This window comes from Pinus tabuliformis, chromosome 2_1, assembly GCF_031772625.1.
Source record: "Pinus tabuliformis cultivar Carrire ecotype Pingquan chromosome 2_1, CPIR1, whole genome shotgun sequence".
Classification (NCBI taxonomy): Eukaryota; Viridiplantae; Streptophyta; class Pinopsida; order Pinales; family Pinaceae; genus Pinus; species Pinus tabuliformis.
Window position 1 is genome coordinate 76796482 of NC_142299.1, and position 22990 is coordinate 76819471.

The following is a 22990-nucleotide window of genomic DNA, read 5'->3' on the forward strand; positions in this document are numbered from 1 at the left end:
ATTTTGTCTACATGATGCAATCAATCCTTTCACTAATGCAGTGATAAAGTTTGACCATGCAGTGATTACAGCTTTTCCAATTCTGTGGTTCAATAGTTTTGCTTTGTTGCAGTGGTGTAGGAGGACTGAGTGCCTTGACTTTGATTTTTGATCACTTAAAAGCATATTTTAGCTGTTGCGAAATCGAATTCTCATATTATTTGATTTTAAAAATTTTGTGCATCCTTGGTTGGTTGCACGTATATAAAGGACAACTACTTTGTGTATTGGTCATTCGTACAAACCACAGGGATTATTCTAATCGCTGACAATGCACAAACATAAGGGACACCCATTGTGACTGCAAAAACACCAGTCCAAACAGAGAAGTAATTAGTAGTGACAATAAGCTAACTACTCAGTTGTTTCATAGTGTTGGATTTTTATAGCTATGGTCGGTATTCAAATCAGCAACTTAAAAGAAATTAAATTTATTATCTACAAGTTCATGCGGGCTCCAAACTGTCAGGTAGGCCCCACCAGTTGAATGGGTTAGACCCTTCGTCAAAACCCACATGATTTGACCACTATAAATAGACCATTCGACCTCCTCCATTTGCAATCAAATCAATTCGAATCATCTACAAAAGAAGTCTTCTGTTCACACATGTGAAGGAGAGAGAGGAGATCTGAAGTTGACCAGCAATGACCAAGTCTTATCTGTTCTATCTGACCAAATCTTTGATTGCTCTGTTTGACCAAAATTCTGGAGGTTTGACCAAACTTCTTTCTGGCTGAGTTGACCGCAGAGTTGACCAAACTTCTGAGGCAGAGAGTTGAACAAAATTTCTGAGTTGTCCACTGATTGTCTGAGGCTGTTTGACCAAACTTTCTGAGCTAGATTTGACTGCAGTTGACCAACATTTTCTGAGGCAGAGTTGACCGAGATTTCAGGGAAGTGTTTGACTGAAGTTTGGGTAGCGTTGACCAAGATTCCTGGGCAGCAGTTTGACTGATATTCTGGTCAGTTTGGACCAGGTTTGACCTAGCTAGTTTATGTGGTCATATTGACCAAGTTTGACTGAAAAATCAGATTGTACCATTTGTTGAATTGAACAATAATTTCTCCGAGAAAAGATTGTTGGGTTTTCTCCCAAGATTGGGTTTCCCAGTGTTGATTTTTCAAAGGGTCTTCTAAACAGATAATTACTTCAGATGATTTAATTTTTTTTCATATTCTTATTTATCAGCAAGCAATTACACAGAAGACAGCAATGACATAATGTATATAACAGTAGGATCATGAAGAGGCAGCCAAACAAAGAACACAAGAATTTACGTTGGGAAAAACCACATGGGGGAAAATCCCAGCAACCTTTTCCTTAGAGAAATCATCAAGTTCAACAGAAATACATCAGTCAAATACAAGGTCAACCAGACCAACAATGTAGCTATATCAAACCTGGTCCAATGCCTTGCAGTGAAGTCAAAATGGCTGCCCAAGAACTTCAATCGGGTCTGCTCTGCTAGGGCATAATCTCTACTTCATATTTGTGCCTGGAGAAGCTCTGTTCTACTACCTTTTGATCCACAGAATTTGGTCCAACAATTAAGCTCAGACTTGTCCATTATTCTGCCTGATATCTCGTCTTGTCTCTGCCTCAGACCTTCGCATGCCTCAGACCTATGCCTCTGCCTCAAAGCTTCGCATGCCTCAGACCTATGCCTCTGCCTCACACCTTCGCTCTGCCTCAGACTTTCACTGTGCCTGCCTCAGTTGCTGACCTCAGATAGACCGAACTGACTTGCCTCAGACAAATCCGAATTGCTTGCTCGGAGAACGCTCGAATGGCACATATTTAAATTTTATAGTAGACTGGCTTATCCGAATGGGTGTATCTATACTGGAGCCAACTTGACTAGGAGGAGGCCCGACCTGGCTTCTTGGAGCCCAAAATTACAGTTTCAAAATTCAAATTTCCTTCTTTTTAAAACCAACATGAAGAACATGTCAAATATTTTTCTCTTTTGACATAGCATGAAGACACGCTTTACAAATACATCAATGACTAAAATAATAATTATGAAGACTGACCATAGCTACAAAATTCAACACCCAAGTGAAAAATTTCTGGTGTCTACTGTTCTACTGTGATCTCAACTGTTCTTCTGTTCTATTGCATTTATAGTTGAATTTTCTGAAGTGTAATTACTTAATGATAATCTGGAAAGTGCAAAAATATCGTTAGAAGTAAATATCAGTAGCAGAAAATTGTGCTTGTCCTCTTAGCACTAGAAAATCAACACATAGTTCTGCACAGAGCAGATCAGAAAGATAACAACCCCATATCCCAAAACAAAGAAGGCACTGGCTTTACCTTTCAATAAACTCAAAAAAAAAAACACAAAATTTTAAACTTTATTTTCCATCTCAAGCAATTGGAAATTACAGCAATGAAAACCCAAAACCAGATTGTTTTTCAAGTCATGGGAGCCTCAACTAATCATTTTAAACTTGGCTTGTTAACTGTACAAATCTCAGAATTATAGTGCTAAAAACTTGTTGATTTACTATTGTTAGCCTTGTTGTATTACTGTTTTATACTTCTGAAAAAAGGCTACTTAAATCTAATCTTAAATATGAAATTTGTAGTATTATCTCAAACCCTAGATCAGATTTAAACCTAGGCTCCTTTGCCCCTTCATTCTACAACGTCCTGAGCTTAGTGTGACTTGGTAACACCCCCCTTGACTAGAGCCTATCCAACCTAAGGTGAGAAAGGAAAGGCTACCGAAGTAACAGTGGGTAGCTTGTGTAAGTTGCCCTTGGGGTTTCACAACTTGATTTTAGGGACTTTCACCAAGTTGAAACCTAGGAGGGAACACATTTAAGTGCCAGTAATCTACTAATTTTGGTCAGTCATGGCCATTAATAAAACTATCCTACCTTATCTATAGTATCATTAACACAAAACACATCTGCTCTTATTCATGCATTAGGGGAAGCCCAAGCCCTGTGCAACTGTACTGTCATCCCACAGAATGAACATAAGTGAACCTCTCCTCAATGTTGCTCCCTGAAGCAAACAAAGTTCCTTCTACAAATTAATTACTCCAAAAGTCTTGGAATATCAAGATATCCATGAGAATACAAATATTATATATTATTATGTCTGAATAAGAATGAATGATTTACAAATGAGAACGAGAGGCTTGCTTATATACCAAGCAAGTGTCTCTTCATGAAGAGTCATGTCCTATTAGACATGCCTCTTCAACCTAATTACTAGCTTAACTAACTATTATTTATGATTATTATCTTTTACATTATATTTATATTATTTATATATTTTATTCGTTACATTGCCTTCTTCCTCAAAAAGCTTTGTCCTCAAAGCTTGTCGATGAAAAAGGCTTGATCTCTTTTTCTGCTTCGAAAGTCTTTCTGTCTCGGAACAGTCATCTTCGTCGATACAAGCTGATATGATCTTCTTAGTGACAAACAAAATTGTCGCACTGAGAAGGGATCAGACCATCCCAGATTAATCTTCTGTATAGCATTCTGATCACTAAAATTTTGTAACGACTTGTCAGCATAAGACGGAATTGATGTTACGTCATTATTCTCTGAAACATTAATTTGTTGTCTATGGTTTGAATGGTCTTGATACACAGCTTGGTTGATTTGTCTATTCTCATGATTCGGATGTCGATATAAAGTTTTTAGATTTTCTTCTGGCGAAGATGTTGTTGAATTGGTTATGGAACATTCACTTGGGATGTCCATTGTCTGAACTGCAACATCTACGTGTGTTGTTTCTTCAACTGACTTGTCTTCTTGAGTTGTCATATTCACTGGATTGGTATTCATTCCCTTACTTTCAACTTGAACTGTTGTGACTGGAGATTTCGATACTTCTTCTTGAGTGACTTGTTCCAACTTATCTTTTAATGCTTTCTTATCCTCCTTAAGTTTCTTAGTTTGATTGAGCAGACTTTGATTATGGTTTCTCAGACGTAAAAGTTCTTTGGTTTTTGATTCATCAACCTTATTTTCAGTGTTTTGAATTTTAAGTTTTTCATCTTTTAGATCTCTGATTTGTTCTAATAAATTTTTATTAAGGTTCTTTAAGCGTAAATTTTCCTCTTTTTGTTCTGATAAATGCTGCTTCAGTTCTTTCGAGACTTTAGTCTTCCTCACTTGTACCAGTAATTTTTCGACGTGGTCCTTGAGACGAGAAATTTCTTCGTCCTTTTCCACTATTTCTTTGTAATGCATATCCACAAGTCCAGCATATTGTTGCTTAAGTATTGTGATTTCTTGTTTTACATCTCTTTGGAATTGTTTTTATTCATTTCTTAGAGATTCCATTTTTTTTCACTTCTTTTATCTTCCTTTTTTTTTCAACAATTTATTTATTTATTTATTTCTATTATTTTTTTTAAATGATATATTCCCTCTCCTTTTATTTATTTATTTCTATTTTTTTTATATGATATATTCTCTCTCCTCTCCTTTTTTTATTATATAATTTCTCTCTTCTTCTTTTTTAACTCTCTTTTTATAAAAATTTTATATAATAATAATTTTTTTTTAATATATAATTATAAATTATATATATTATATAATTTTAATTTATATATATTATAAAATTATAATTATATAAAATTTATATATACTTTTTTGAGACCCACTTTTCCTTTTATATGTAACTATATAAGGCTTATATAGTATCCCTTTTTATAATCATAATAATATATTTTTTTTCTCAGAAAATTTGGATGAGACGTGACTCTTGGTACGGTCACAATCTTTAGATTTGAACAATTAAAATTATTTAGATCACACCTTTTTTCTCCAATGTTATCAAAATATCTTTTACTTTTAAAATACCATGGGCAATTACCATGGGTTGTTTCTAAAACCTCGGTTAATGTTCTCCACGTAAAATGTAAAACTTACCACTCGTTTCTAAAACCACGGGCAATTACCATTGGTTTCTAAAATACCATGGGCAATTACCATGGGTTGTTTCTAAAACCTCAGTTAATGTTCTCCATGTAAAATGTAAAACTTACCACTGGTTTCTAAAACCACGGGCAATTACCATTGGTTTCTGAAACCATGGGCTTCTCCACCTAAAAAAATTTAAATATACTTTAAAAGATTCCCGCTTATTTTTATTATGCACTTTTATCAATAATGTAAAACCCTTTTATATATATATTTTTCACTTTTTTTTTTGTTCAGAATATATTATTTCCTTTCCTCTTTTTTTTTATATACCCTTCTTCTTTATTCTTTATTATTTTTTTTTTTAAATAATGGCCAAAGACCTAAAAAATGGAGAATCTCCCAATATGTAGCGAAACGCTTCAATTATGACAGCAACAAGGTTGATGATAGGTTGATAGCCAAAGGCCTGGTGATCAGCCAACGTGGCTCTAATACCAATGAAGCGAAAAACTTCTCGATATACAGAAGATATATATATAAATATTTTATAAATAAATGAATTCACAGATGATAAATGATTACAATGGGGTTCCTGGCTTATATACCGCCATGAGCACCCTTTGGGAAAGGGCATGATCTTATGATCGTGCTCTTTCGTCTAACTAAACCTAAAATTAAATAATAAGCCTAAAATTAACTAATTTTTTACATAACACTCCCCTAATCCAATGGAGTCAACGTGTCAACATTTTCCCTTTGTTCGCATCCCACAAAAATCACTCCATAGATGATGCCATGTCTAAAATATAATTGAATTTCTCTAGCTCCACCAAATTTACAATGCCCTATAGTTCTACTGTATAATCTATAATACATGCATCACAAATTGCACAGACGAGAAAATGCCTTGGACATCCTATATTCACATCGTACTTCCAACATAGATATATTCATTTATTGCAATGGGTATAGGTTTCACGAAGTCAATTTCATTTAAACAATCTTACTACTTGGCACTTGCTAGCACTGTTCAAACCATTAAATAAGAAAGATGACACAACAAACCAAAAAATTTATTTGGAATAAAATAAAAAATATATTGTCATTAAAAGGATAAAAAATGCAAGCTTTGAAACACAAGTAATACCTGTAAAGGAGTAAGACCATAATAAGTTGCTAAGGATGCTCTTGATTGTGGAGAAATAGATACAATAACAGCAGTTTCCCCCGATTTGATGTGAGAAAGAAACTCACTGACACTTTGCTGTTCCAGCATAACAGTCTCCGCAGATGTTAAGCAGCCACTACAAAATCAACAACGAAAAATTCGAATAACCACCTCTGAAGCAGAAAATATTCCATAGTATTCACAAAAATGTGCAACTCACATCACAATGGATGGAAAATTAAAGACAAATGAACCCATCAAGAAGTACTCAAATGTGCTCCAGGAAAGGCCAAAGCAGCATGAGCAACCAAAGAAACTCAACCCACGTAGGACAAGGAAGTTGGGCTGTCTGGTCAGCAAAAAATCCTTCAACCCTGGGCAGGAGATGACGAAGATATTTTTGCATACCCTAGTACCATAGGACGCAGTTTCTGTGACTACTGTGATCATCGCTATCAATGATAGGAATACAATTACCATCTCCAAAAATTAGCAGATCAGCATATCTGAGCTCAGGACCAGATGATGTAATTTATGGCACTCATAGGCCTTGTGTAAAAGTCAATATGCAAGTCAAGGCCAGCACGAACCAGCAAATAGAGCAGGAAAAGCAGTAATGGCAATTGGAACAACAGTAAATGGGTCACACATACTCATACAAGCCCCTTGAGTTAAAATATAGTTACATCACAATTGATTAGTTAGAAATTAATAAATGTTATGGGAAAGTCATATCAATGAAATCAGAGGTATAGAAAATACGTGTACTTCTAGCTCATTGTAACAGTGATCTCATATTAAAACAATTAGTTATCATTTAAACTCTAAATTGTTTACTAGAGAGATTTTCCCATCTTTAACTTCCCATTCTCATATAGCTCTCAGGTCCACTATAAATTCCCATTCGGAATACAACAAACATTAAATCCCCTTCTCATTCTCATAACCAACATTGAGTCTAAAGAGCAAGCTTATGGAGTCTATTGTAGTTTAACAAATTTTGACGAGGTATTGTACCAAACTCCAAAGGATTTTTATTTTTCCTTTTAATATGTCTGCCCATTCTGCCGAAGCATTTTTTTTCAATAACATTCAAATGAATAGAGACCAAAAAATCATCATTCTAGTTGTGTAAATGCTTGACAAGATTGTGATTCTTACATCTTTTACAGAAGTCATATGGTTTAGAAGCCAGTCAAACCATGCAATCATAACATTATAATCTAAGTCACCTGACACGGGGATTCAAAATTCGTAGGATACGGGGATACGAGTGTCGGATTCGGACATGTTGACCCCTCGGAACAGGACACGTAGGATTCATTATATATTATTTTATTAAAAATATATATATATATATTTAAAAATATATATATATATATATATATATATATATATATTAAAAATTAGATATTTCTTACACAAATTCTAATAAATGATACAAATTCATTGATTTCAAACATAGATCTTCATCTATAGCATGCATAGTACATACAAAATTCAAATAGATGTTAGTGGTCACATAAATCATGATTCATACTTCATAAATGAAAGACAACTTACAACTACAAGATAGTAAGATAAAGACACTGACAATTGTAGTTTTCTCATTAAGTCATCAAACCAAAATGTATAGGTAGTGTTGGTGCAATGCCAATGGCAAATAAAAATAGAAAATATAAAACAGCTACAGGTATACAAGCCTCAAGGCAATAGGTAGTCATCAATCCTCAGAGTCATCATCAGAATCAGCATCAATGTCCTCATCATCATGGTCACCACTGCTCTCCTCTGCATCCTCCTCCTTCCCTGTATCCATAGTCACCTCTGCATCCGGTGGTGTGGAGGATGACCTCTCTAAAATATTACTGTCATCAAATCTAACAGGCTCTAGCACTGGATCATTGAGGTCCATGTTGGCCAATGCCAACTCAACACTGTTGTCCAGACCCATATCATCAGGAAAGACATCCCACATCTTTGTCTTTCCCCTCAACCACTCTTCCCTCTGCCTGTAAATAAGACGAAGGTTGGTGTGCACATACACCATTGTCTCTGCCCTGGACTACTCAAGCCTGCTCTTCTTCACACTATACAAATTCCCATATGTACTCCAATTCCTCTCGCAACAAGAGGATGAAGTCACCTGAGACAGGAACCTCATGGCTAACTGCTGAAGAGGAGGCCTTGTTGCCCCATGATTTGCCCACCAAGAACGGGGCTTCTTAGCCCCCCTGTCTCTAATCACATCATATCCTGCAAATCGACCAGTGCCAGTGGAAAACTCTGCAAAGGCATCCTCCACCTCATCAAGCAATGCTCTATCCTGAAAAACCCGCCTGAATGCCTCTTTCCTCCCCTGTGAGATTTCACCATCCATGTGAAGAGGGAATCTGCGAGAAGGTCCACCATTCAGCCACTCATGGTTGTAGTATTTTGGGTTCAATGAGTGAGCCAAACAATGTAAAGGTGTACAATTCTTGTCCCATCTACTGACAAGAATATCCTGTATAGTATCATAGAAGGCCTCTGGTGATGTCTCATACTCAGGGCACTCACTCTGTAGAATAATGCTCCTCACAGACTCAATCATGGAATCCCATACCTCATAAACCTATCCTAGGATGGGTTTGTCTATATCTGCAAATCGAAGCAAAGAACTGATAGGGTCCATGATCTGAATAATTAGATCTACCCTCTCCCACCAAAAATCATCTAGCACTGTGTCTTTCACTCTTTTAGAGGCTAGTTGATCTGTCTTTCTCCAAAAAGACCAAAACTTAGAAATAACCATGGACCCAAGAGCAGTCTTGACCTCCCTCAACCTCTTCAACATCATGAATGAAGAGGAAAACCGTGTATCAGCAATCTTCAACAATGATAGATTGGTGTACTCCTTGTAGATAGTGAGGGCATTTGTATGATTTTGCACAAAGTTACGGATATGTCGTGCATCCTCAATAATGTTACCAATCCAAAGCACATCAGAAGCAATGGATTTTAGTGCTAAGTTCAATGAACGGACAATGCAAGGTGTCCAAAACACTTGTGGATATTTAGCTTCCACAATCATGCCAGCAGCCTTGCAAACAGATGCATTATCTGTAATGATTTTCACACAAGAATCAACACCTACATCTTCAATAAATTTAATAAATAACTCACCAATAAATTGTGCATCCTTGTATTCTCCAAGTGTATCCATTGCTTTCAAGAAAACTGGACCATTCAAGGAAGACACCATGAAACTGATGATTGGGTGTCGTGTTGGATCTGTCCATCCATCAAAAACAATGCTAACCCCAGATGTTGGCCATGATGCTACAATAGGCTCAAGCATTTTTTGCACCTCTTTTTTTGCCTTCGTTAACAATGTGGTTCTAAGCCTCTCTGAACCAGGAGGCACATACCATGATGGAGACCTGTGAGTTAGAGCTCGACACATCTCAATAAATAGAGGTGAGCGTGCAACATTAAATGATATCAAATTTTGATAGAAAAAGAAGGCAATGGTGAGATCAAGCTCTTCCCGTTTCCCTTTTTGAAAAATCTTGTCCATTGGACCAAGTGTAATTGCTCTTCTTTTTGCTGCTTGTCCCCCAATAGAACTCCCAAATGGAAATATGGTGGTGCCTTTCCTCAAAAATGGAAGGGGATCTTCATTCTTCGTTTTTCTTGATTTTGCAGCCACATTTTCCATACCAACAGTGGACTCCTTTTCCATTTGTTTCCTCTTTTGCAAAGGAACAGCTTTACAAGCTCCAATTCCACAACCTGGTAAAGCCAACAAATGGCCTTTCACACGGAAATATGTGCTTTTAAAAGAAATGTGACAAAAGTTGCATCTCCATTGCCCATTGCCTCCTCCCTTCCCCTTGGTGCTTGTCCCATCCTCTCTTGTGACATATTTCCACAAGGGATATTTCTCAATGTTGTCTTTAGGTCCTCCTCCTCCCTCAACATTACTTGCAGCAGACTCTGATGATATTGGGGGAGGAGGGGCATCTCCAATGGAGACATTCTTCCCCTTCCTTTGCCCCTATCTGCTGCCTTTGATTGAGGCATGAATACTGTAAAAAAATGAACAAAACATGCACAAATTTGTAAAAAAAAATCATATAAAAACTATTGTAATAGAAATGCAAAAAAATAGAGCTGAAATGCACTTACCTGGTGTTTGAATCTCCTTGCCGAACGCTCCACACCCTTAGCTCCTTGCTCCAAACCCTTAGCTCCTTGCCCACAGCTCAAACTATGCAAAACTGAATGAGAAATAAGGTGAAAAACAAAAGGAACAGCGCGCATTTTAAGTCCGCGAATTGCATTTTAGGGAATTCGAATCCCAGAATCGAGACACGATGTGTCCGTACGGGATTCGTAGGAATCCCGTACGGACACGTCGTGTCCCATTCTAGGATTCGAATTCCTAGCGAATCGTGTCCGATTTGCAGGATTCGGATTCGTAGGGTGTTTAGGACGAATCCGGTTACTTAGCTTATAATGGAAAAAAACAACTAAAATGTAATGCGTGAAATTTGACCTTATACAAGCTAGCGACACCCACGAGCCCACTTTCACGAGTAAAAAGATGGATCAACCAATTAAGAAGCCAAACAAGTGATCCTACAGTGGCAACAACAGATGATTGGTAGGCAATGACACTTTATAACAGAAAACGTCAACATAAAAAGGCAACAAGTGCCTGGAATGCCTCTACAGATACTTCAAACTACCCCCCATTGAGATATCACAATTGTTTGAGTGATGCATGCTTCGATTCATGCTTCCCATGTGCAGTTGTTAATGTCAGAGCAAGAAAGGAACTCATTGATGTTGTTCGCAAGGTCCATTTGGTTAAAACTTAAAAGAGAGAATAGTGTTGAACATCTTTCTTGCATTACACCATTGACGATGCATAATTTTATTAATAATATAACAAACCCATTATGCTGGTTCAACCACCTAACATTCAGATTAATGGTGATCAGTAGTCCAGTGGGTAAGTCGAAATTGCCCAATGCATCTACACGACATATCCATTATCAAGTTTAATGTAACAAACATAAATGTATAATATAAATAATAATTAATAAGTATAAACTAATAAGTTATGAAAAGACATGTCTGTTGGTTGAGACATGACTATTCGTGAACTTGCCTAGTATATAACAAGGGCCTTCATTTATATCATCTAGTATCTCTTGTATATTCAAACATTTCTATATATATAAATATATTATCTATCTTATAATGGATAATTACATATTCCAGATATTCTGAATATTCTGCGACATATACAAACTTTCTTGGTATCAGAGCCAATCTGCTCTGGCCTTTGGCTATCAACTCTTCAACAAGTTCGTTGTTGTTGTGATTGAAGGTTTTAGCCACAGAAAGCTTTTGGTGGTTCTCCATTTTACCGCCAGGCCCTTGGCCATTAAAAATAAATTAAAAAAAAATATATATATATATTAAAAAAAAGGAAAATAAAAAGAGTTATAAGAAAAAGTCAAAATATAGTCAATGTTTGTGTCTATATATATATATATATATATATATATATATATATATATATATATATATATATATATATATATATATATATATTTTGTCAATTGAGTTTAGCTTGGGTGGTTAGGCAAAATAGTTGTTATCCTCCCCACCCAAGTTCAAGTCTCATAAGTTGACATGTTGATGCTCTAGAATAGAGTAACTTTGTTGTGCTCTTAAGTGAGTCTATACCAATGTTTTAAAACTCTAACTCCGATTCAAAAACGGCCGAGGGTCGGCTTCGACTCCGACTCTGACTCGGTATCGACTCAGCCGGTTTGATTTCAATGAATCGGTCGTTGTTAAAAATACATTAAATATTTATTTATTTATTTTTAAACATAATTTTAAAGATTTCCATTCATGTTTCCAAACACAAAGCTTTAGAATATAGAGAGAAAACAACATATGATCAAAGTAGGCTCATGATACTTCAGACCCTCACTGCTGCCCCAAAAACAAACTCCACAACTCTTCACAAACTCCTCACAATTTCTCACACAAATGCAATGAGATAGTTGTGAGGAAATGAGAGGGGTTGGGTAGCTTTTATAGGGTTGAGTAAATGGACCTCAAAATCACCCTAAAACAAATTAGAATTGGTTGTGGGGTCCAATTTCCCCCCAAAAGACCTCGTTGGTTGTGCATGTGCGTGGGTGACCGAGCCGACTGAGTTATCTCGAACTCAGCCAAGCCGGTGACCGCCTTAGTGACAAACTGGCCAGCCGTTCCGTTTCATCCATCGAGCCGACCTGGCCAGGCCTTGGCTCGGTCTAGCTCGGCCGAGTCGAAGTGGGCTCGATCATTTCTGAGAACAATAGCCTACACTGAGAGCTGGCCTAGTACCAGCAACATCTCTCTTGCCTTCAGGCTGATAGGGAGTCAGACTTTCTTTCCTTGGCAATGCCCAATGCCCAAAAAAAAATTCCTTGAAAAAATTAAAATAAAATTAAAAAATTATTAAAAATAAAGTCAAAGATAAATAAAATACAAAAAAAATAAAACAAAAGTTATATAAAAATATAATTTATAATAATTAAAACAAAAAACAAAAAAGAGAGAAAAAAACAAGACCACAGCAAATGAGATTGCAGCGAGAGGATGCAACGACGTCGAGCGGAACTGCATTTGTCAGGCGACACGGCGATGACAGCACTGCGTCTGTCAGGCGGTACTATGCATCACGTGGTGGCACAACGGTGGTCTGTCAGGGCTGTGCCAACTGACGGCGGTGGTCTGTCCCAACTGACGGTGGCAGGTAATAATAATTTATTTATTTATGTTTTTATATTGTTTTAATTTATATATTTTATGTTTGTTAATTATTATTTATACTATATATTTATGGTTGTTACATTTAACAATTGTATGCTCATTCTCTACATTATTTATCACGTTGATTCAGATATTAAAATGCCAAGATAACATATTACGAAACATAAAAACAATCCACAACATTGATGATCTCAGACTACAAGCCATGTTTTAATTGGAGTACCTTGGTGGGGAAAATACTCCATATTTCATTATGAGATTGTCAGGGGATTTGGAATGCTTACAATTGTAAAGGACTCCAACTCTGATTTTCTATTCACATTGTTGTGATATAGTGCCCCAAGATCATACCCAGGATTGTGCAACAGAGACTCTTCAGTCCCAATTATTATCTAGACAACCTTATCCAACAATGTAATGGGCCCTTTACAACAATTGAGGACACCAAGGAGAAGACTTCAATCCCTCCTTTTCCAACCTCATCGACCATCTACAGTTCCACCTAACATGTTCTTCTTGCTGGCGTTTCATTATTGTACTTTTTTCCTTTCACATTAAATCTTATATCTTTACTCATTGTTCTTAGATTAGCTCTGGGAAATATTATAGCACTGACAATTTGTATCACATCAGTGTTACTTTAGTCACATTGACATAGTTTTGTGGTCATTTACTAGACAAAAATAAAATCATCTTATCTCATCTTATCTTACATTCTTGTCAATGGGATCAGATGTCGTCCTCATTGGTTCCCTTCTTCTTCCTCATTGTGGACTCTACTTGTGATCAATGTTATCAGAATTGGACCAATCGACCCAAAAATCTAGAACTAGACAAAGACTGGCAACAATAGCAGATCACAAAACTAGTCCAACAAAAAACACATAAAATATTTGAATTTTAAAAATGTATATCCATGTGCATCCATGCGAATCCAAACCATTATACACAAATATGCAAAGTTTCTCATGCATATAGCAAGGTGAATATAACCAAGATAGCATTGAGTGCAATCCACACTCGAACAAAAATACATCAACAAAGAGGCTCTAAATGATTTGGTGTTCTACTTTTTTATTTTATTAATTTAAAACAAAAAATTAAAGTTAAGAAGTCCCCATCACCAGTTGTATGGTTCCTTACAGAACCATTCGATTTACATTTTATGCTGGGGATTGTGCCCTTGGGGTTGGAAACATAGTTCTTGTCAAATGCCCAATCGTTGGTATTATGGCACTATAAATATTATAGCAAATATTTAATCTAGGAGAAAATGAAGAGTTGTGGGTGAATGGGAATAGCCATCCAACCTGTTGGAAGAAGAAACCAAAGGTTGTTCGTTCGTGTATATATTTGACCTACTTCAATACGAAATTTTTAATGCATGGTGATATGCATCCCTAACTCGATAATGGTATCAAAGCAAATCCATGGCAGTGCCAGAAGAGAAAATGATAGAATGAAAGCAAACACAAACGTTGATAGGAGATTAAGCTTCAAAGACGGGAAGCAACTCCATATCAGGGAGTTATCAAAAACAACCAATGCTTGGAAAGCCAAGTACCAAATATTCTACACGAAAAGATGGGTGGATATTTCGCTTTAGTGTGAATTAAATTTATCTACTAACACTAAACCAACTTCCTTTGAAGAAGTTGCCTCTCATGATGGGTGGAAAGAACCCATGCAAAAGAACTATGATGCTCCCATCATGAGAAGCAACTTCTTCAAAGGAAGTTGGTTCATTATTAGCAGATAAATTCAATTCACACTCAAATGAAATATCCATATCATTCACATCAACAATCTGAATTATCTACATCAACTCCATCTTGTCTTGTAGAATATCTAGACCTTGTCTTTCCCATCTCATCAAAACACACACTTTCAAGTGTCTTCATGAGCCACTTTGGACCTATTGTCGATCAAATTGTACAGGCACTACGACAACAACTCAAGTTAGGGGTTGTCACCCAGATCCCCGACCTCTCTATTCTAGCTTTCTCCCAACATCAGGCTATGGGGGTAGTCCCTATGGAAAGGTGAAGGCGAAGGACAAGTTGGTAACCAACAAGACCGGGAGACACGGTTGGGTGGCCTACCTACTTGGTTAAATTTAGCAAGATCTTAAGGATTATATTAAATTAAAATATGAGACTAGTGCTTTATGGAGTCAAAACTCTTGCTTATTATTAAATTAAGACCAAGTAACCAGATGGGCAATTGTTGCTTAGATGCTTCACTAACCTATATGTGTTACAAATCCTAAGACCTAGGTGTGATGCAAAGAGCTTGGTTACATTTAGTTATATGTCTAGTATAAGTATAACCTTCCCTTAACTGTTTTGAAGCTAGGCTCCAAGGTAGGTTGTAGGAAGGAGGCCAACAAAAAGCAAGCAAAGACTTGATTAATGATGCCTTCTGTTAGGCTCCTATTACCCGATGCCTCCAGCATTGATCTGATATGATCATATACTAAATGTTGATGTAGAATTGATTAGCCATTAGTGATTTGAATGATAGCCGAAAGCATAGAAAACGAGGAAAACTGTTGGAGCATAACTTTTTTACGACAGTTGAGAAACCATAAGTAAGATGCAAAATAGATGTGAAAATAGCGAAAACACAAATATACCATATAGCAATATTGATTACGGAGTTCGTCCCTGATGGACTACATCTCCGGGTCCGCTTTCAAGATAGGCGACCATTTTATTAGGAATGAGAGAGAAGAAGTTGATTACATAGAGAAAAGACCAGATTGAATGTGCACACAGGCACTTCTGGTCACTGTCATCAAATAGCTCTTTGAATCAGCTTTCCAACGCCGCTTACAGTTTCCAAATCCGACTCCGGGTGCTCTGAAACACTGAAAACAAAATCGCCTCTATCCCTCCAGAACCTACACATGAAAACTTAAAACCACTCCCTTGTTCTTCATGGGCAAAATCTACCTTTTAAAGGCCTCTGGATACATAAAAACCTCCTCTGACTACATTCGAGGTGAATTGGCTGACTTCTGGGGTTGAATTGGTTGATTTAAGCCACCTCAGGGCTTAGTCATGGTCATGAAATTAATTGAAAACCAATTTTTAATTAAAAAAACCAAAAATACCATAGTATAACCCCGAAATCGCTAACAGTTGGCTAACCGCGCGGAGGAGACTGCCAGCGCATGTGAACAGTCGACCTTGCTTGTGGTTTGGATGTCGGCGGTTACAGTGACAGTGGCGATGGCGGTTTGCGCTGCGTTCACATGCTAACTCCGTCGCGGTCTATGAACTGGCAGTTAACCCAAAACGGTCAGCACATACATCCAACGATTTCTATTACCGCGTTCACATGTCAGCGCTACGGTCCCGCTGTGGTCAACTCCCCGCACGGTTTAGGTTGGTGGTTAGTGCTAACCTCCACTGCTATCCCTTCTGATCATATGGTGGCGGTCCCCCGATACGGTCAAGGCTGCGGTTAGGGGACTGTTTTGTATTTGTTTGTAATGTTTTTGTCAGGCCAGGCAGTAACTCCTCAACATAGTTTTAAAACTCCGACTCCGAAACGGTAATGACTCAGCCTGCTCGATTTCAATGACTCTTTCATTGTAAAAAATACATTAAATATTTATTTTTTTTATAAGAAAACATAATTTTAAAGATTTTAAACATAGTTTTAAAGATTTTCATTCATGTTTCCAAACACACAACATTATAATATAGATAGAAGACAACATATGATCAAAGTAGGCTCATGAACCAATCCATTATATCAAAATGGTACCCAATGGCAATACATAGTCAACTGTCATACATGATCAAAGACTCAAAACAAAATACACATAACCAAGGAGGCTAGAAATGGCCTCTACAACAAAAGTAAACTGTGACGGTGACCAGACTCCAGTACTAGTACTACTGGCTAGTAGCTACTGCCAGAGGAGCCAAGATCATGTCGATCAATCTCTGGATCATCATCATCAGAGTCAGACAAGGGGCCCCATGGCTCCTCCTCATCATCATCATCTCCAACTGCAACTGTAGAAGTGGTACCACTAGCAGGCTATGCAACTGCAACAGATGCAAGCTGAGATAGAGTAGATATGCGGCTGCGCTTCTGTCGTGGCTGAGCAGAGGAAGCACCTACAACTGGAGTCCTTGCTGGCTATGAGACTGAGGCTGGTGGATTGGGATCTGCATTCAACTGAACCAGAACAGCATGTTCAAGTTCAACTGATGTCTCAATATCTAAATCTTAATCAAGATTCTCATCAGGATCAAAAACTGCTGGACAACTCTCCACTACCCAATCTGATGTTGGATCAATGTCTTCCAGCACAATGGGATCTGAATCAGGTCTTTTGTTCAGCAAATGGTTTCGTCTGAGCCGAAGGTTGTATTGACATAAACTAGATCATTTAACCGTTTTTTATCCAAACGGTTTCTCTTCTTTGTGCGAATCCTCTCAAAGACAGACCAATTGCGCTCACACCCAGATGCACTGCAAGTTTGACTCAAAATACGAATTGCAAACCTTTGCAATTCAGGACAATGGCCACTAAAGGCCTCCCACCATTGTGCTGCAAAAAACATAGGAGTGTAATGAGTTAGCTCAACAAAATTACAAATTATATCTAACTTTCAAATTATAAACGATTTAACAAACTTTAAAAAAAAAGTAAAACTATTAAGAATTTGAAAATTGAAATTTTTCTTTACCTGGCTCATCTGCTTCTCTTGCAATCTTTGCTAGGTTCTTCCCAAAGGTACCTGATGCATTGCTGAAGATATTGGCCAGTCGGTGTATCTCCAGCTGATCAGACTCCAATGGGATCATGCGACCAATGCAATCAATCAGTCCATCTCTGACCTCCTCCCTCAAAGCTCCTGACTCCTTAGCTTTATAATGATACCGTGGGTTCAAAAAATACCCAACTGCATGTATAGGGCGATGGAGTTGATTGTTCCATCTTTCATCCATGATTGCCCAAATGGGCCCATACTTTGCCACTCTATCCTTGTATACCGTCTTTATTTGCTCATTTGCTTGATCCATAGCCTCATAAATGAAGCCCATAGCCAACCTTTCCCCATCCACCAACCGCAACACCTTAACTAGTGGCTCAGCAAGCTTCACAATCTCTGCTACCTTTCTCCAAAAAGTTTCTTCATAGACTTTCCTTTTCAATTCTTTGCCTTCTGGTTTCTTAGACCAATTGCTTTCATTCCATTCATCACTAGAAAACATCTTTTGCAAGTTTCTATGTTGGGAAAGCATAGATTGCAATGTCAAAAAAAGTGTAGCAAATCTAGTGATGGCTAGCCTAATAATATCCTTGCCCCCAGTGTGTTTCCTCATGAGGCTCAAAATCAATGTATGATTGTAGATAAATTTTGTTATGCTTTTGGCATGATCTATAGTGTTTTTGACCCACTCTATTTTTCCAATATCCTCAAGCATGAGGTCTATGCAATGTGCAGCACATGAGGTCCAAAAGATGGTCTTGTGTTTTTCCTCTAACAGTTTACCAGCAAGAACATAGTTAGGGGCATTATCTGTGATGACTTGAACAACATTAGCCACCCCCATCTCCTCAACAACCTGATCCAATAGATGAAACAACAATTGCCCATCTTTTACCTTATCAGATGCATCAACTGATTTTAAAAACATGGTTCCCCATGGGCAAAAGACAAGAAAGTTTATGATGGTACGGTTTCTTTGATCAGTCCATCCATCTGACATGATGGTACATCCTGTTCTTGCCCATGAGTTCTTGAACTCTTTCAAATACTCATTAATGGATTCAATTTCTTTCTGCAAACAATACCCCCTTAGCTCATGCATAGTAGGGCCTTTGAAGCCTTTTCCAGCAGCATGTATGGCATCAAACATAGGCTCATAATATGGTGAACGAGCAGCATTAAAGGGGATATCAGCATCATACCACCATCTAGCAGTGTACTCACAAGCAGTCTCCCTCAATTATTTCTTCCAGTGGTCATCTAAAGTGGGCTGCATTTGACTTTTACTAACTTTAGGACCATGTGCATCTGATGGAGAGGAGGGAGTGAAATAACTTTTGATAGTCACATCACCCTTTATCATTCTACCCTTTCCCTTATCTTGAACAGAACCAAAAGAGGGAGGAACATATCGGAAAGGGTTGGATGTATCAGTTTGAGGGATAGAGGAAGAACCCTCAAAATCATAATGGGGGTTGGTAGCCATCATTTTTTGTATCTCCCTCTTCCTGCCAATTTCAGCCTGTATGTCTTTTTGCCTAGCCTTATCTTCTTTAAATTTCTCAAAGCTGGCCAACAAATGCTTCCTAATCTCCCCAATTTCTGGTGAGGTACATGGGGTAATTTGGCCTCTAATCCCTACCAAGTGTTGTTTCAACCTATTAATGCCCCCAGGACCTTCCTTAATTTTCCTATGGCAAAATTTGCATTGCATTTGACTATCAACCATTTCAACATATGCCCAAGCAGGATCTCTTGCACTAGGTGCCATTTTTTTACTAGGAAATGAAGGCAAACAATCTGAAAATGAAAAAAAAAAACATTGATTCAATGTTCATTTCTTTGACAGAAAACACTCTCTAAGCTTTCTAAATATGCACCTAAAATTTACTAAGCAAAAACAGATTTATAGAGGTGAAAAAAAATACCTCCAGGCACAAACTGCCTCCTCAAGCTTGCTCCAAGAATCAGCTCCTCAATGCTGCTCCAAATGGCTGCCCAAGAAGCTCCTCACTCCAGCTACAATGCTCCTCCAAGACTCCTCACTGCTGCTCCAAAAACAAGCTCAAGAACTGCTCACTAACTCTCAAAGAAGACTCTCACTCAAATGCACAAGATTGTTGTGAGAGAATGAGAGCACTGGAGTGTATTAAATAGGGTTTGGGAGGGGGAAATGGACCCCAAATGACATTTAACTTATTCACACAACAGCTTGGAGTCCAAACCAATCAGCAAACACGAAAAAAATTCATAAAAAAATTGTTAAATCGCTGTTTATTTTGGGTTATGGGCCACTGTGTATGACTCGGCCGAGTCAATACGGAAACAGCCGAGTTGGCAGAGTCAGCCATGACTCGGCCAAACGAGCTGTTTCATAAGCCGAGTCACTCCGGAGGGCATCAACTCAGTTCAACTCGGCCGTTTTGGTATCGAAACGGCCGTTTTTTAAAACTATGCTCCTCAAGGCAAAAATGATTCATATGTATTATCCCATCAGGTAGGTCTTCATTATATACATGTGGGAGAGACTGTTTAGTTCATCTCCCGACGACTATTCATATTACTTATTTATCTATTTACATATATTCACCCAATCACGAGGATTAGGTGTCAACATTCCCCCCTTTAATCTGAAGGGATGTTGGTGAGTCCAAGCATCATTCTGAATCGTTCAAGCTTTTCTCTTCCAAGCGCTTCCGTGAAGATGTCTGCAATTTGCTCATTTGTGGAACAATGACGGAGATGGATTGTTTTGGCCTCAACATGATGTTGAATCAGATGATATTTAGTATTAGTGTGCTTCGTTCGATCATGGAACTTTGGGTTCTTGGCCAACTTTATTACAGAGGTATTGTCAATCATGAGTGGAGTTGATTATACTTGTTTTACTTGCAAATCTTCAAGAATTTTCCTGAGCCACACAATTTCTTTTGTTGCTTCAGCTGCTGCCACGTATTCTGCTTCTGTTGTGGAATCTGCTGGAACTGATTGTTTGTGTGATCTCCAGGAGACAGCTCCTGATCCAAGACTCGTAGCATATCCTGAAGTAGATACCCCAGTTTCTTTGTCTCCATCGAAGTCTGAAACAAAGTATCCAATCAAGCTGAAATCGTCCACCTGTGTATACTTGATTCCAAAGTCTTGAGTTCTGTTCAAGTACCTTAGAACTCTTTTTGCAGCAGACCAATGTCCCTCACAAGGCTTTTGCATAAACCCGGAGAGGATTCCAACAGCAAACGAAATGTCTGGTCTGGTAGTAGTTAGGTAGTTGAGACTTCCTACAAGCTGTCTATACTTTGTTGCATCCTCAAATTATTTTCCTTCAATAGATGTGAGCTTTAAGATTTGTTCCATTGGAGTAGTAAGAGGATTGCACTTAGTCATGTCAAACCTGTTCAACAGATCTCCAATGTATTTCTTTTGAGAAAGAAATATGGACTTCGAATGTTGGGTTACTTCAATGCCAAGATAGTAATGAACATAGCCCAAATCAGTCATTTCAAAACTTTTCCACAATTCTTTCTTTATGGATGCAATGTAGCTTTCATTGTTCCCAGTCATCAAAAGATCATCTACATATACCACAAGATATACCACTGTTTTGCCAACTTTCTTGACAAATAAAGTTGCATCATCAAGATCATAATGTTTGAAATTGAATTTCAGAAGATGCTCAGTTAGCTTTTCATACCAGGCTCGCGGTGCTTGTTTGAAGCCATACAAGGACTTCACCAGTTTGCATACTTTATGTTCATGTCCTTTCACAACAAATCCTTCAGGCTGGGACATAAAAACATTCTCTTTTAGATCTCCATTCAAGAAAGTTGTTTTTACATCCATTTGATGGACTTTCCAACCGTTCTGAGCTGCTAGTGCAAAGAGTGTCTGAATGGTAGCCCATTTTGTTGTGGGGGCAAAAGTCTCCTCATAATCGACCCCTTCCTTCTGTGCAAAACCTTTTGCCACAAGCCTAGCTTTGTGCTTGTCAAGTGAGCCATCAGCTTTATACTTGTTCTTGTAGACCCACTTGCAGCAAATTGGTTTAGTTCCTAATGGAGGATCAACCAGCTTCCAAGTGTCGTTCTTTATGAGGGCATCATACTCCTTTTGCATTGCTTCTTTCCATTCATCATGAGAAGCAGCTTCTTTGAAGGAAGTTGGTTCAAAATCTGTAGACAAATTCAATTCACAATAATAAGAAACATCCATATCAACAGGTGAATTAGAGTCATCCACATAACCTCCATTTTGCCGGTTTGAATTTCTAGTTCCTGTCTTTCCAACCTCATCAGGATGAACACTTTCAAGTGTCTTTGTCAACCACTTTGGGGGACCTTTCTCAGATGGTCCAGGCTGCTCCGTTGATTGAGTTGGGACTGAATCAAGATTGAGTCTTCCAATTCTATCAATTACATCACTTAAAGCATCATCTGTTGTTGGAGTTTCATGCGGGGGAGAGTGTTCTTCAGAAGAAGATTCCACATGTTGATCTAGTATAGGAATCCCCCCTTCAAGATGTGGAATCTGATTATCAAATTCTTGAAATGATTTTGCTTTTGCAAACCTATCCAAGCGATCAAGTTGCCGCTCAACAACATTGTCAATTTTGGATAATTCAAGAAAAATTACATCTCTAGCAAACTTCTTATTTACTTCATCATAGAGACAGTATGCTTTGGAGGTGTTTGAATACCCCAGAAAGATACCACTTACGACTTCTAGCACCAAGTTTGTTTCTATGTACCTTTGGTATCAAGGCATAACAGGTGGAAACAAAGACCCTGAGATGCTTTACCGAAGGAACATGTCCATACCACATTTCATATGGAGTCTTGTTTCTTATAACATTAGATGGACATCTATTATTTATATATGCAGCACATAGAACAGCATCAGCCCAAAACATTATCTTTACATTTTTGAAGAAGAGCATGGATCGTACCATATTTAAGATTGTCCTATTCATTCTTCAGCTACACCATTTTGTTGGGGATTATAAGGCACAGTTGTTTGATGTTTGATCCCATGTTGGCGAAGATTGTCTTCAAATTCATTTGATGTGTATTCTTTTCCATTATCAGTGCGAATAGACCCAATATGAGATTGTGCATCATTTTCAATCCATTTATAAAAATTCTTGAATGTTTGAAAAGCATCAGATTTGTTCTTCAATAAATAAACCCAACACATTCTGGTGTAGTCATTAATAAATGTCATGATATATTTCTTTCCATTTGCAAAAGGAACAGGCATTGGATCACATAAATCTGAATGAATGAGTTCAAGTTTTCTATGTGCTCTTGAATGTGAATCATGAAAACACTG

General features: G+C 37.7%; 1 protein-coding gene across 1 annotated transcript in view; it reads right to left on the minus strand.

The window, feature by feature from the left end:
* NAR1 (ferredoxin hydrogenase) overlaps positions 1–22990 on the minus strand; it is a 347518-nt gene that overhangs the window by 271213 nt on the left and 53315 nt on the right. Inside the window, exon 3 of the mRNA XM_089402187.1 lies at positions 6084–6240. Within this exon, the coding sequence (XP_089258313.1) occupies positions 6084–6240 (157 nt within the window). The remainder of the gene's footprint in view (positions 1–6083; positions 6241–22990) is intronic.